The 15565-nt window shown below is 43.4% G+C and overlaps 1 protein-coding gene across 2 annotated transcripts in view; it reads right to left on the reverse strand.

Annotated features, from left to right (window-relative positions):
• vps13a (vacuolar protein sorting 13 homolog A) overlaps positions 1 to 15565 on the reverse strand; it is a 645125-nt gene that overhangs the window by 97732 nt on the left and 531828 nt on the right. For both annotated transcript variants that reach the window (XM_070882697.1, XM_070882688.1), the window contains exons 66-67: positions 7093 to 7138; positions 6882 to 7005 (exon numbers count right to left, since the gene is read on the reverse strand). In XM_070882697.1, the coding sequence (XP_070738798.1) occupies positions 6882 to 7005; positions 7093 to 7138 (170 nt within the window). The remainder of the gene's footprint in view (positions 1 to 6881; positions 7006 to 7092; positions 7139 to 15565) is intronic.

The following is a 15565-nucleotide window of genomic DNA, read 5'->3' on the forward strand; positions in this document are numbered from 1 at the left end:
CCAATCAAACAGACTGCTAAACTATATAGCAAATATTTGCAAAGGATGGTAAAGGAAGAACAAGGAGGGCACTGAGGAACGAGAAATATTAAAAAGGAAATATAAATGAGGAATAGAGATCTTAGTTAGAGATACACAGATCTCTAAGAGCAAGTAAATTGCCAGTAAAAGGGCAAATGGTATTCTAGGTTTTATATATAATGACAATGAATGCAAAAGCAAGTGAGGTGGTGATGAATTATTATAAGACATTAGTTAGGTCACAATTTCTGCAGTTATGGATATTGCATTGAAGGAAACAATGCAATGTAAATTCATTAGAGTGATACTAGAAATGTGTATATAGTTAGGCTGAAAGAATTGGAAAAACTAAAGCTGCATTCATAGGAACATAAAACAGTATGGGAGATGTAATGAGGAGGTTTAAGAGAGTGAACAGTGGAAGATTACTTCCACTGGTGGCTAAATCAGTAGCAAGGGGGTAGCACAGGCACGATGGGCTGAAATGGCTTCCTTCCGCACTTAAATTTCTATGATTCTATTAAGCTAGTAAAATACAAGTCAGAAGAAGTCATGCTTAAATTGCTCTTGTCCTAAAGTTCTAGTCACTGAGATAGAAAAATGTTCAAACTTTAAGAAATGCAGGGTAGAGCCACAAGACTGATGCATAGCATGAGACAACTGACTTATTAGGAATAACTGGAAATACTTGACCTTTTTAAACTAGACATGAAACCCCCAATTGTATTCAATTATATAAGCTAGTAAGTGGTGCAGAAAAATAAAAATCTGAAAGACTACTTCAAATTAGGTTGTGACAGTAGAACATTAGGGCACAAGTCCAAAACAGTGAAAGGCAACTGATTGCTGGAAAAAAAAGTGATCAACATGTGAAATAAGGTAGTGTAGGCAAAATTCCCGAAATCATGCAACAGTTGTATAGTGATAAGGGGTGAAGGGTTGGGGAACCATAGGTTTTTCAGGATGAATGAGTTAAGATGTTCCTTATTTGTCTTGTAATAATACTAACATATGAATGCCTTTATTATTTTCCAGTTGTAAATATTTAAATAATCCAAGCTTATCAGTCTGATATGCATTCAACACTTCAAAATTAAAGGTTTGTTTGGGGAGACTCCACCATAAATTCTACTACCTTTCACAGATTCAATCAATCCCTCTCTCACATCATTTGCTCAGGCTGTGCACAACTTTGGCATCCTGTGCTTGTCTTGCCCAGTATCTAAATATATGATTAGTGTCACCCAGGAGTTTAACAATAGGACCTCCTTGTGGCCTGAACTGGATATTGATTCTTTCACATGCTCTCATATTATATTCCTAAAATCTTTCAATGCATGAAATGAAAACTTTAGTGAGAGAAAACCTGATGCAAATTGTATAGCTGTTTTATTTTACAGAGAAGTGACTATAGAGTAACAGTTAAAGCAAAACCCAGTTCCTTCAACATTCACTTCTCTCCTTGAGAAATGAGAAAAAAAATAAACCACATCCCTTTTGTGGGCTGACTTACTTGTTTTCATACTATGGGCTGGATTTGAGAAAGGTTTGCAACCGGGTTTTCGCCACAATTTGACCCTCCGCGGCGAAAACCTGGTCGCAAAGTCTGTGCGGGATCCTTGGGTACCTATTTGCGGCAGCGCTTCAAGTACCGCCGGGGAGAGGCGCGCCAACATGCAACAACTCGGATTGAGTTTGCGTCCGAGTTTCGCCGCTCTCCCAACTCATACACCGCGCCCAGAATAGCGACAGGTCAAACCTGTCGGTCATCATCATCATAGGCAGTCCCTCGAAATCGAGGAAGGCTTGCTTCCACTCAAAATGAATTCTCAGGTGGCTTTACAGTCCAATGTGGGAATCACAGTCTCTGTCACAGGTAGGGCAGACAGTGGTTGAAGGAAAGGGTGGGGAGCCTGGTTGGTCGCATGTTCCTTCCACTGTCTGCGCTTGATTTCCGCATGCTCTTGGCGACGAGACTCGAGGTGCTCAGCGCCCTCCCGAATGCTCTTCCTCTACTTTAAGCGGTCTTGGGCCAGGGATTCCCAGGTGCTGGTGAGGATGTTGCACTTTATCAAGGAAGTTTTGAGGGTGTCCTTGAAACATTTCCTCTGCCTACCTGGGGCTCGCTTGCCGTGTCGGAGCTCCGAGTAGAACGCTTGCTTAAGCAGTCTCGTGTCGGGCATGCGGACTATGTGGCCTGCCCAATGGAGCTGGTCGAGAGTGGTCAGTGCTTCAATGCTGGGGATGTTGGCCTGAGCGAGAACACTGATATTGATGCGTCTAACATTCCAGTGGATTTGCAGGATCTTACGGAGGCAGCGCTGGTGGTACTTCTCCAGTGCTTTGAGGTGTCTGCTGTATATAGTCCATGTCTCTGAGCCATATAGGAGGGTGGTTATCACTACTGCAGACCATAAGCTTGGTGCCAAATTTGAGGTCCTGGTCTTCAAACACTCTCTTCCTCAGGCGACCGAAGGCTGCACTAGCACACTGAAGGCGGTGCTGGACCTCGTCAAAGATGTTTGCCCTTGCTGATAGTAGGCTCCCGAGGTATGGAAAATGGTTCACGTTGTCCAAGGCCATGCTGTGGATTTTGATGACCGGGGGAACGGTGGTGTGTGGTGGGGTCAGGTTGGTGGAGGACCTTTGTCTTACGGATGTTTAGTGTAAGGCCCATGCTTTCATACGCATCGGTGAAGGCATTGACGGTGGCTTGGAGTTCGGCCTAAGTGTACGCAGACACAAATGTCGAACCGTACCGTAGTTTGATGACAGAATAGTGACAGGTCAAACCTATTGGTAAAGCCCTGCCAGCAGTTGTAAGTACAAAAACTTGCAAAAAAGATAAGTTAAGTTTTTGTTTATTAATTTTATGCACCGAGTAGTTAAGGGTCTTGTAAATGTTTTTGGAATGTTTTTTTGAATTTATTTCCCCCTGCTCCCAAGGCCTCTCTCGCAGCGCTCCCCGCCCCGGACTAAAGTTGCCGAAACTCACGTTTTGCGCCGCAAATGCTTATGCAATGCCTCCCTTACTGGTGCAGATGTAAAAGCCGAAAGTTCGGCTTTAAAATGGTAGTGCAGCGAAAACGTTAAGTTTCACATATCGCTACCGTTTTTACCGAAAAACCCCGAAAGCCGAAAATCCGGCCCATCACCTTTCATTTTAGACAATTTATAAAGGCAAAAACATGATCCAATCGTTTTCATTAGAAAAAGAGATCAAAATACAAAAATGTGTCAGCACTATATGAATGCCCCTTCCTGTTACATAGAAAATAAGTGCAGGAGTAGGCCATTCGGCCCTTCGAGCCTGCACCACCATTCAATAAGATCATGGCTGATCATTCACCTCAGTATCCCTTTCCTGCTTTCTCACCATACCCCTTGATCCCTTTAGCCATAAGGGCCATATCTAACTCCCTCTTGAATATATCCAACGAACTGGCATCAACAACTCTCTGCGGTAGGGAATTCCACAGGTTAACAACTCTGAGTGAAGAAGTTTCTCCTCATCTCAGTCCTAAATGGCCTACCCCTTATCCTTAGACTGTATCCTCTGGTTCTGGACTTCCCCAACATCTGGAACATTCTTCCTGCATCTAACCTGTCCAGTCCCGTCTCATACCATCAAAGTTACCTTTCCTTAAGTTCGTGACCCTAGTCTCTGAATTAACTGTGTCACTCTCCATCTTAAAAAAGAATTCTACCATATTATAGAAACATAGAAAATAGGTGCAGGAGTAGGCCATTCAGCCCTTCTAGCCTGCACCGCCATTCAATGAGTTCATGGCTGAACATGCAACTTCAGTACCCCATTCCTGCTTTCTCACCATACCCCTTGATTCCCCTAGTAGTAAGGACTTCATCTAACTCCTTTTTGAATATATTTAGTGAATTGGCCTCAACAACTTTCTGTGGTAGAGAATTCCACAGGTTCACCACTCTCTGGGTGAAGAAATTCCTCCTCATCTCGGTCCTAAATGGCTTCCCCCTTATCCTTTGACTGTGTCCCCTGGTTCTGGACTTCCCCAACATTGGGAACATTCTTCCTGCATCTAACCTGTCTAACCCCGTCAGAATTTTAAACGTTTCTATGAGGTCCCCTCTCATTCTTCTGAACTCCAGTGAATACAAGCCCAGTTGATCCAGTCTTTCTTGATAGGTCAGTCCCACCATCCCGGGAATCAGTCTGGTGAACCTTCGCTGCACTCCTTCAATAGCAAGAATGTCCTTCCTCAGGTTAGGAGACCAAAACTGTACACAATACTCCAGGTGTGGCCTCACCAAGGCCCTGTACAATTGTAGCAACACCTCCCTGCCCCTGTACTCAAATCCCCTCGCTATGAAGGCCAACATGCCATTTGCTTTCTTAACCGCCTGCTGTACCTGCATGCCAACCTTCAATGGCTGATGTACCATGACACCCAGGTCTCTTTGCACCTCCCCTTTTCCTAATCTGTCACCATTCAGATAATAGTCTGTCTCTCTGTTTTTACCACCAAAGTGGATAACCTCACATTTATCCACATTATACTTCATCTGCCATGCATTTGCCCACTCACCTAACCTATCCAAGTCGCTCTGCAGCCTCATAGCATCCTCCTCGCAGCTCACACTGCCACCCAACTTAGTGTCATCCGCAAATTTGGTGATACTACATTTAATCCCCTCGTCTAAATCATTAATGTACAGTGTAAACAGCTGGGGCCCCAGCACAGAACCTTGCGGTACCCCACTAGTCACTGCCTGCTGAAAAGTCCCCATTTACTCCTACTCTTTGCTTCCTGTCTGACAACCAGTTCTCAATCCATGTCAGCACACTACCCCCAATCCCATGTGCTTTAACTTTGCACATTAATCTCTTGTGTGGGACCTTGTCGAAAGCCTTCTGAAAGTCCAAATATACCACATCAACTGGTTCTCCCTTGTCCACTCTACTGGAAACATCCTCAAAAAATTCCAGAAGATTTGTCAAGCATGATTTCCCTTTCACAAATCCATGCTGACTTGGACCCATCATATTACCTCTTTCCAAATGCACTGCTATGACATCCTTAATAATTGATTCCATCATTTTACCCACTACCGATGTCAGGCTGACCGGTCTGTAATTCCCTGTTTTCTCTCTCCCTCCTTTTTTAAAAAGTGGGGTTACATTGGCTACCCTCCACTCGATAGGAACTGATCGAGAGTCAATGGAATGTTGGAAAATGACTGTCAATGCATCCACTATTTCCAAGGCCACCTCCTTAAGTACTCTGGGATGCAGTCCATCAGGCCCTGGGGATTTATCGGCCTTCAATCCCATCAATTTCCCCAACACAATTTCCCGATAATAAGGATTTCCCTCAGTTCCTCCTCCTTACTAGACCCTCCGAACCCTTTTATATCCGGAAGGTTGTTTGTGTCCTCCTCAGTGAATACCGAACCAAAGTACTTGTTCAATTGGTCTGCCATTTCTTTGTTCCCCGTTATGACTTCCCCTGATTCTGACTGCAGGGGACCTACGTTTGTCTTTACTAACCTTTTTCTCTTTACATATCTATAGAAACTTTTGCAATCCGTCTTAATGTTCCCTGCAAGCTTCTTCTCGTACTCCATTTTCCCTGCCCTAATCAAACCCTTTGTCCTCCTCTGCTGAGTTCTAAATTTCTCCCAGTCCCCGGGTTCGCTGCTATTTCTGGCCAATTTGTATGCCACTTCCTTGGCTTTAATGCTATCCCTGATTTCGCTTGATAGCCACGGTTGAGCCACCTTCCCTTTTTTATTTTTACGCCAGACAGGGATGTACAATTGTTGTAGTTCATCCATGCGGTCTCTAAATGTCTGCCATTGCCCATCCACAGTCAACCCCTTTAGTATCATTCGCCAATCTATCCTAGCCAATTCACTCCTCATACCTTCAAAGTTACCCTTCTTTAAGTTCTGGACTATGGTCTCTGAATTAACTGTTTCATTCTCCATCCTAATGCAGAATTCCACCATATTATGGTCACTCTTCCCCAAGGGGCCTTGCACAACAAGATTGCTAATTAGTCCTTTCTCATTACACATCACCCAGTCTAGGATGGCCAGCCCTCTAGTTGGTTCCTCGACATATTGGTCGAGAAAACCATCCCTAATACACTCCAGGAAATCCTCCTCCACCGTATTGCTACCAATTTGGTTAGCCTAATCTATATGTAGATTAAAGTCGCCCATGATAACTGCTGTACCTTTATTGCACGCATCCCTAATTTCTTGTTTGATGCTGTCCCCAACCTCACTACTACTGTTTGGTGGTCTGTACACAACTCCCACTAGCGCTTTCTGCCCTTTGGTATTCCACAGCTCCACCCATACAGATTCCACATCATCCAAGCTAATGTCCTTCCTTACTATTGCATTAATTTCCTCTTTAACCAGCAAGGCTACCCCATCTCCTTTTCCTTTTCGTCTATTCTTCCTGAATGTTGAATACCCCTGGATGTTGAGTTCCCAGCCTTGGTCACCCTGGAGCCATATCTCCGTGATGCCAATTATATCATATTCATTAACTGCTGCCTGTGCAGTTAATTCGTCCACCTCATTACGAATACTCCTCACATTGAGGCACAGAGCCTTCAGGCTTGTCTTTTGAACACACTTTGCCCCTTTAGAATTTTGCTGTAATGTGGCCCTTTTTTATTTTTGCCTTGGGTTTCTCTGCCCTCCACTTTTACTTTTCTTCTTTCTATCTTTTGCTTCTGCCCCCATTCTACTTCCCTCTGTCTCCCTACATAGGTTCCCATATTGTTCTAGACATGCAGAAAATTCAACTACATAGAGTTCAAGACATTTTTAAACAGATATATATTTGATGATTTCAGTCCATATTTTACCTTCTTATCCCTTGAAAAGTGCTGCTGGCAAGGTCTATGATGCCTCCAGTGGGTCTTGCCACTGCTCCAACTAAGCCCTTGCCAATGCCTTTAAAGAAACCAGCTGCACCTTCTTTCTGTGCACCTACAAAATTAATTTTAAAGAATTTCATTTTTCCATAACTATGAATATTTAAAACTGATTAAATTATCATAATAATTTTCCTTTTACCTTTAATAGGTTTTGTCACTAATCCAGTGATTCCACTCACAAATCCCTAAAAAGATAAAAAAAGTCCTGTCAGCATCTTCCAAACAGATTTCCTATGTTGAATATTACAGCACGAAACAAGAACAGGCCATTTTAGATTTAGTGATGAGCAATGAGCCTGAATTAGTCAATAATCCAAATTGGTAAGGGAGCACCTAGCTAACAGTGACAAAATATGATTAAATTCTATATTAGGTTTGAGAGGGAAAATGGTGAGTCACGAACCAAGGTTTTAAATTTCGGTAAGGTAGACTTTGGAGGGACAAGGCAGAAATTGACCACGGTAGACTGGGCAGAACTAATAATGGAGAAAACTACAGACAAACAGTGGGGTGTGTTCAAAGAGGTATTTGGTCGAATACAAGACCTGTACATACCCCTAAAGGGCAAGCGCTCTACTTGAGTCATTAAACAACCTTGGTCAACAAGAGATGTGATTGATAGTATAAAACTAAAAGAAATGGCGTATACAAATGCAAATAACAGTACAGCTTCCGTGACCTAAGAGGGATTTAAAGAATAGCAAAGGCATACGAAGAAAGTAGTGAGAGCTTTAAAAAGGGAATGCGAGAAAAAATACAAGTATACGAGTATATTAAGAGAAAGAGGGTGGTTAAGAGTAACATAGGCCTCTTAAAGATAGACCCATGTGATATTGTAAATGAAAATCAGGAAATATTTGCTTTGTATCGGTCTTCACAGTACAGGATGAGTATAATGTACCAGAGATACGAGGAAATTTAAAATAAATTAAGGGGAGGAACTTAATATATTTAATACAAGTAAAAAAAAAATTGGTAATGAAAAAAATAATGAAACTAAAATCAGACATCCCCCTCCCCCCTCAGTGTATTAAAGGAAGTAGGTGAGGAAATTGAAGATGCTCTAGTTCTGATCTTCTGAAACTCTCTCGATTCACGATTGTCCTCTTAGATTGGAAAACTGCTGATGTCATTGCACTATTTAAGAAGGGTAAGAAAGATCAACAAGGAAATTATAGGCCTATTAATCAAATGTCAGTTATTAGAATCTATTATTTGGGACAGAGTGACTGAGCAAACATGAACTGATGAAAGAGAGCCAACATGGATTTATGACGGGTAAGTCTAACAACCATAGTTGCATTTTTTGAGGAGGAAACTAATGTAGTAGACAGGAGAGTAACTATGGATGTTATTTATATGGACTTCTAGAAGTCATTTAAAAAGGTTCCACATAAGAGACTGCTATTAAATATGAGAGCTCATGGAATTGGAGGCAACCTATTGAGAAGGAATGGCTGTAAGAGAAGGGATAACCATCCATGGCTCACTAAGGAAATAAGGGATGGTCTCAAATTGAAAACAAGGGCATACAATGTGGCCAAGACTAGTGGGAGACCAGAGGATTGTGAAACTTTGAAAAGCCAGCAAAGAATGACTAAGAAAATAATAGAGGGAAGATAGACGATGAAAGTAAACTAGCACGAAATATAAAAACAGATAGTAAGAGTTTCTACAGGTACATAAAAAGGAAAAGCATGGCTAAAGTAAATGTTGGTCCCCTAGAGGATGAGACTGGGGAATAAATAATGGGGAATAGGGAAATGGCAGAGACTTTGAACAAATATTTTGTATCGGTCTAGAAGACACTAAAAACATCCCAAAAGGGGATAATCAAGGGGCCATAGGGAGGGAGGAACTTAATACGATCACGATCATTAAAGAAGTAGTACTCGGTGAAATAATGGGATTAAAAGCAGACAAGTCCCCTGGACCTGATGGCTTGCATCCTAAGGTCCTTAAAGAAGTGGCAGTTAGAGATAGTGGATGCATTAGTTGTAATCTACCAAAATTCCCTGGATTCTGGGGAGGTCCCAGCGGATTGGAAAACGGCAAATGTAACACCCGTTTAAAAAAGAGGGAGACAGAAAGCAGGAAACTATAGACCAGTTAGCTTAACATCTGTCGTTGGGAAATGCTGGAGTCCATTATTAAGGAAGCAGCAGCAGGACATTTGGAAAAGTATAATTCAATCAAGCAGAGTCAGCATGCTTTTATGAAAGGGAAATCATGTTTGACAAATTTGTTGGGAGTTCTTCGAGGATGTAACGAGCAGGGTGGATAAGGGGGAAACCAGTGGATGTGGTGTATTTGGATTTCCAGAAGGCATTCGATAAGGTGCCACATAAAAGGTTATTGAACAAGATAAAAGTTCACGGAGTTGGGGTTAATATATTAGAAACATAGAAACTAGGTGCAGGAGTAGGCCATTCGGCCCTTCGAGCCTGCACCGCCATTCAATGAGTTCATGGTTGAACATGCAACTTCAGTACACCATTCCTGCTTTCTCGCCATACCCCTTGATCCCCCTAGTAGTAAGGACTACATTCAACTCCTTTTTGAATATATTTAATGAATTGGCATCAACAACTTTCTGTGGTAGAGAATTCCACAGGTTTACCACTCTCTGGGTGAAGAAGTTTCTCCTCATCTCGGTCCTAAATGGCTTACCCCTTATCCTTAGACTGTGGCCCCTGGTTCTGGACTACCCCAACATTGGGAACATCCTTCCTGCATCTAACCTGTCCAAACCCGTCAGAATTTTAAATGTTTTAATGAGATCCCCTCTCATTCTTCTGAACTCCAGTGAATACAAGCCCAGTTGATCCAGTCTTTCTTGATATGTCAGTCCCACCATCCCGGGAATCAGTCTGGTGAACCTTCGCTGCACTCCCTCAATAGCAAGAATGTCCTTCCTCAAGTTAGGAGACCAAAACTGTACACAATACTCCCAAGTGTGGCCTCACCAAGGCCCTGTACAAATGTAGCAACACCTCCCTCTCCCTGTACTCAAATCCCCTCGCTATGAAGGCCAACATGTCATTTGCTTTCTTAACCGCCTGCTGTACTTGCATGCCAACCTTCAATGACTGATGTACCATGACACCCAGGTCTTGTTGCACCTCCCCTTTTCCTAATCTGTCACCATTCAGATAATAGTCTGTCTCTCTGTTTTTACCACCAAAGTGGATAGCCTCACATTTATCCACATTATACTTCATCTGCCATGCATTTGCCCACTCACCTAACCTATCCAAGTCACTCTGCAGCCTCATAGCATTCTCCTCGCAGCTCACACTGCCACCCAACTTAGTGTCATCCGCAAATTTGGAGATACTACATTTAATCCCCTCGTCTAAATCATTAATGTACAATGTAAACAACTGGAGCCCCAGCACAGAACCTTGCGGTACCCCATTTGTCACTGCCTGCCATTCTGAAAAGTACCCATTTACTCCTACCTTTTGCTTCCTGTCTGCCAACCAGTTCTCAATCCACGTCAGCACACTAGCTTGGATTGAGGATCAGCTAACTAACAGAAAACAGAGAGTCGGGATAAACGGGTCATTTTCCAGTTGGCAAACAGTAATTAGTGGGGTGCCGCAGGGATCGATGCTGGGGCCTCAACTATTTACAATCTATATTAATAACTTGGATGAAGGGACCAAGTATAATGTAACCAAGTTTACTGATGATTCAAAGATAGGTGGGAAAGCAAATTGTGAGGAGGGCACAAAAAATCTGCAAAGACAGGCTAAGTGAGTGGGCAAAAATTTGGCAGATGGAGTATAATGTAGGAAAATGGGAGGTTATCCACTTTGGCAGAAGAATAGAAAAGCAGATTATAATTTAAATGGAGAAAAATTGCAAAGTGCTTCAGTACAGTGACCTGGGGGTCATTGTGTATGAAACACAAAAGGTTAGTATGCAGGTACAGCAAGTAATCAGGAAGGCAAATGAATGTTGGCCTTTATTGCAAGGAGGATAGAAACATAGAAAATAGTTGCAGGAGTAGGCCATTCGGCCCTTCGAGCCTGCACCACCATTCAATATGATCATGGCTGATCAAGCACTTCAGTACCCCATTCCTGCTTTCTCTCCATATCCCTTGATCCCTTTAGCCGTAAGGGCCATATCTAACTCCCTTTTGAATATATCTAACGAACTGGCCTGAACAACTTTCTGTGGTAGAGAATTCCACATGCTCACAACTCTGGGTGAAGAAGTTTCTCCTCATCTCGGTCCTAAATGGCATACCCCTTATCTTTAGACTGTGATCCCTGGTTCTGGACTTCCCCAACATCGGGAACATTCTTCCTGCATCTAACTTGTCCAATCCCATCAGAATTTTATATGTTTCTATGAGATCCCCTCTCATTCTTCTAAATTCCAGTATAAGCCTAGTCGTTCCAGTCTTTCTTCATATGTCAGTCCTGTCATCCCGGGAATCAGTCTAGGGAACCTTCGCTGCACTTCCTCAATAGCAAGAATGTCCTTCCTCAGATTAGGAGACCAAAACTGAACACAATATTCCAGGTGAGGCCTCACCAAGGCCCTGTACAACTGCACTAAGACCTCCCTGCTCCTATACGCAAACCCCCCAGCTATGAAGGCCAACATAACATTTGCCTTCTTCACCGCCTGCTGTACCTGTATGCCAACTTTCAATGACTGATGTACCATGACACCCAGGTTTCGTTGCACCTCCCCTTTTACTAATCTGTCACCATTCAGATAATAATCTGCCTTCCTGTTTTTACCACCAAAGTGGATAACCTCACATTTATCCACATTATACCGCATCTGCCATGTATTTGCCCACTCACCTAACCTGTCCAAGTCACCCTGCAGCCTCTTAGCATCCTGCTCACAGCTCACACTGCCACCCAGGTTAGTGTCATCTGCAAACTTGGAGATATTACATTCAATTCCTTCATCTAAATCATTAATGTATATTGTAAATAGCTGGGGTCCCAGCACTGAACTTAGCGGTATCCCACTAATCACTGCCTGCCATTCTGAAAAGGACCCGTTTATTCCTACTCTTTGCTTCCTGTCTGCCAACCAGTTCTCTATCCACGTCAATACATTACCCCCAATACCATGTGCTTTAATTTTGCACACTATTCTCTTCTGTGGGACCTGGTCAAAAGCCTTTTGAAAGTCTAAATACACCACATCCACTGGCTCCCCCTTGTCCACTCTACTAGTTACATCCTCAAAAAATTCTAGAAGATTTGTCAAGCATGATTTCCCTTAGAGTATAAAAGCAGAGAAGTCCTGCTACAACTGTACAGAGAATTGATGAGGCTACACCTGGAGTACTGTGTGCAGTTTTGGTCTCCGTATTTAAGAAAGGATATACTTGCATTGGAGGCTATTCAGAGAAGGTTCCGGAGATGAGGGGTTTGACTTATGAAGATAGGTTGAGTCTATATTCATTTGAATTCAGAAGAATGAGAGATGATCTTATCGAAACATATAAGATAATGAAAGAGCTGGACAAGATGGGGGAAACTAAAACTAGGGGGCATAGTCTCAGAATAAGGAGCCAACCATTTAAAACTGAGATGAGGAGGAATTTCTTCTCTCAGAGTGTTGTAAATCTGTGGAATTCTCTGTTCCAGAGAGCTGTGGAAGCTGGGTCTTTGAATATATTTAAGGTGGAGATAGATAGATTTTTGAGCGATAAGGGAATAAAGCGTTATAGGGAGCAGGCAAGGAAGTGGAACTGAGTCCATGATCAGATCAACTATGATCTTATTAAAAATGGCGGAGCAGGCTCGAGGTGTTAAATGGCCTAATCCTGCTCCTATTTCTTGTGTCCTTGTGTCTTCTGTCCTTGTATTGACTTGAATAGGGAATTGGTTCGGAGTTTGGAGACAGAGTAGGGATAATTGGCAGGATGTGACCAGTAGTGTCCCCAGGGATCTGTACAGGGGCCTCATTTTTTCTCTACGTTTCTCAAAGATGAAGGAATAGAGAGCCATGTATCCAAGTTTGTAGCTGACACCAAGTTGGTGACACAGCAGATAGTATAGATGGGAGCAGAAAGTTGCAAAGGAACATTGACAGACTAAGTGAGCTCGCAAAACTGTGGCAGATGGAGTTCAATGTGGAGAAATATGAAGTCATCCACTTTGGACCCAAGATCAGAGTATTTTCAAAATGGCGAGAAGCTAGAAACTATGGAAGAACAGAGAGACTTGGGGGACCAAGTACAGAAATCACTAAAAGCTAACGGACAGACACAAAAGATAATCAAAAGGGCCAATGAAAAGTTAGCCTTTATTTCAAGAGGGTGGGAATACTAATAGGTGTAAGTTATGTTAGTTATATCATCGGCATCCCTCGAATGAGGATGACTTGCTTCCACGAGTTCACAGGTGTTTCGATGAAGGACCCGATGTTCCAGTCCTGAACTCCAATTGAGGGGGTGGAAGATGTCTGTGCGTGGATTTTTTTTAGCATGTGGTGACCGTTGCACACTAGCCACCACACGGGCTTGACGGAGCTAGGTCTTAGTCTAAAGTAAATGTTGGTCCCTTAGAAGATGAGAAGGGGGATTTAATAATGGGAAATGTGCAAATGGCTGAGACCTTCAACAATTATTTTGCTTCGGTCTTCATAGTGGAAGACACAAAAACCATGCCAAAAATTGCTGGTCACGGGAATGTGGGAAGGGAGGACCTTGAGACAATCACTATCTAATGGATCTCAAGGTAGACAAGTCCCCTGGTCTTGATGAAATGCATCCCAGGGTATTAAAAGAGATGGCGGAAGTTATAGCAGATGCATTCGTCATAATCCACCAAAATTCTCTGGACTCTGGGGAGGTACCATCGGATTGGAAAGCAGCTAATGTAACGCCTCGGTTTAAAAAAGGGGGCAAACAAAAGGCAGGTAACTATAGGCCGGCTAGTTTAACATCTGTAGTGGGGAAAATGCTTGAAGCTATCATTAAGGAAAAAATAGCGGGACATCTAGATAGGAATAGTGCAATCAAGCAGACGCAACATGGATTCATGAAGGGGAAATCATGTTTAACTAATTTACTGGAATTCTTTGAGGATATAACGAGCATGGTGGATAGAGGTGTACCAATGGACGTGGTGTATTTAGATTTCCTAAAAGGCATTCGATAAGGTGCCACACAAAAGGTTACTGCAGAAGATAAAGGTATGTGGAGTCAGAGGAAATGTATTAGCATGGATAGAGAATTGGCTGGCTAACAGAAAGCAGAGAGTCGGATTAATGGGTTTTTTTCGAATTGGAAATCGGTGGTTAGTGGTGTGCCACAGGGATCGGTGCTGGGACCACAACTGTTTACAATATACATAGATGAACTGGAAGAGGGGACAGAGTGCAGTGTAACAAAATTTGCAGATGACACAAAGATTAGTGGGAAAGCAGGTTGTGTAGAGGACACAGAGAGGCTGCAAAGAGATTTAAATAGGTTAAGCGGATGGGCTAAGGTTTGGCAGATGGAATACAATGTCAGAAAATGTGAGGTCATCCACCTTGGAAAAAGAGTAAAAGGGAATATTATTTGAATGGGGAGAAATTACAACATGCTGCGATGCAGAGGGACCTGGGGGTCCTTGTGCATGAATCCCAAAAAGTTAGTTTGCAGGTGCAGCAGGTAATCAGGAAGGCGAATGGAATGTTGGCCTTCATTGCGAGAGGGATGGAGTACAAAAGCAGGGAGGTCCTGCTGCAACTGTACAGGGTATTGGTGAGGCCGCACCTGGAGTACTGCGTGCAGTTTTGGTCACCTTTCTTAAGGAAGGATATACTGGCCTTGGAGGGGGCACAGAGACGATTCACTAGGCTGATTCCAGAGATGAGGGGGTTACCTGATGATGATAGATTGAGTACACTGGGTCTTTACTCGTTGGAGTTCAGAAGGATGAGGGGGATCTTACAGAAACATTTAAAATAATGAAAGGGATAGACAAGATAGAGGCAGAGAGGTTGTTTCCACTGGTCGGGGAGACTAGAACTAGGGGGCACAGCCTCAAAATACGGGGGAGCCAATTTAAAACTGAGTTGAGAAGGAATTTCTTCTCCCAGAAGGTTGTGAATCTGTGGAATTCTCTGCCCAGGGATGCAGTTGAGGCTAGCTCATTGAATGTATTCAAATCACAGATAGATAGATTTTTAACCAATAAGGGAATTAAGGGTTATGGGGAGCGGGCGGGTAAGTGGAGCTGAGTCTACGGCCAGATCAGCCATGATCTTGTTGAGTGGCGGAGCAGGCTCGAGGGGCTAGATGGCCTACTCCTGTTCCTAATTCTTATGTTCTTATTAGTCCAGTGGCAAGGGTTAATCAAGACGACTGGAGACCTGCTCTGCTGCACGGACCTAGCGCGCACATATATCGCAGTGTGGGCTGGCCCGTGCTGCCCCTGGGCCCTCGGCTCTTCTGGGCCCCGTACCCTCACCTGCCGCACTTCCGTCACAAACACTCGCCACTCCTCCGCCCCAACCTTCCCACTCCTCTGTACCTGGGCCCTGCCCATGCTCCAAAACAGCGACCAGGGTTTTGATGATGTCACCCAGTCGCCCATCTCAAAATCCTTGGAGCAGCTCGCCCTGGAGGTTGAAGTGGA

This window comes from Pristiophorus japonicus, chromosome 1 (assembly GCF_044704955.1).
Source record: "Pristiophorus japonicus isolate sPriJap1 chromosome 1, sPriJap1.hap1, whole genome shotgun sequence".
NCBI lineage: Eukaryota > Metazoa > Chordata > Chondrichthyes > Pristiophoridae > Pristiophorus > Pristiophorus japonicus.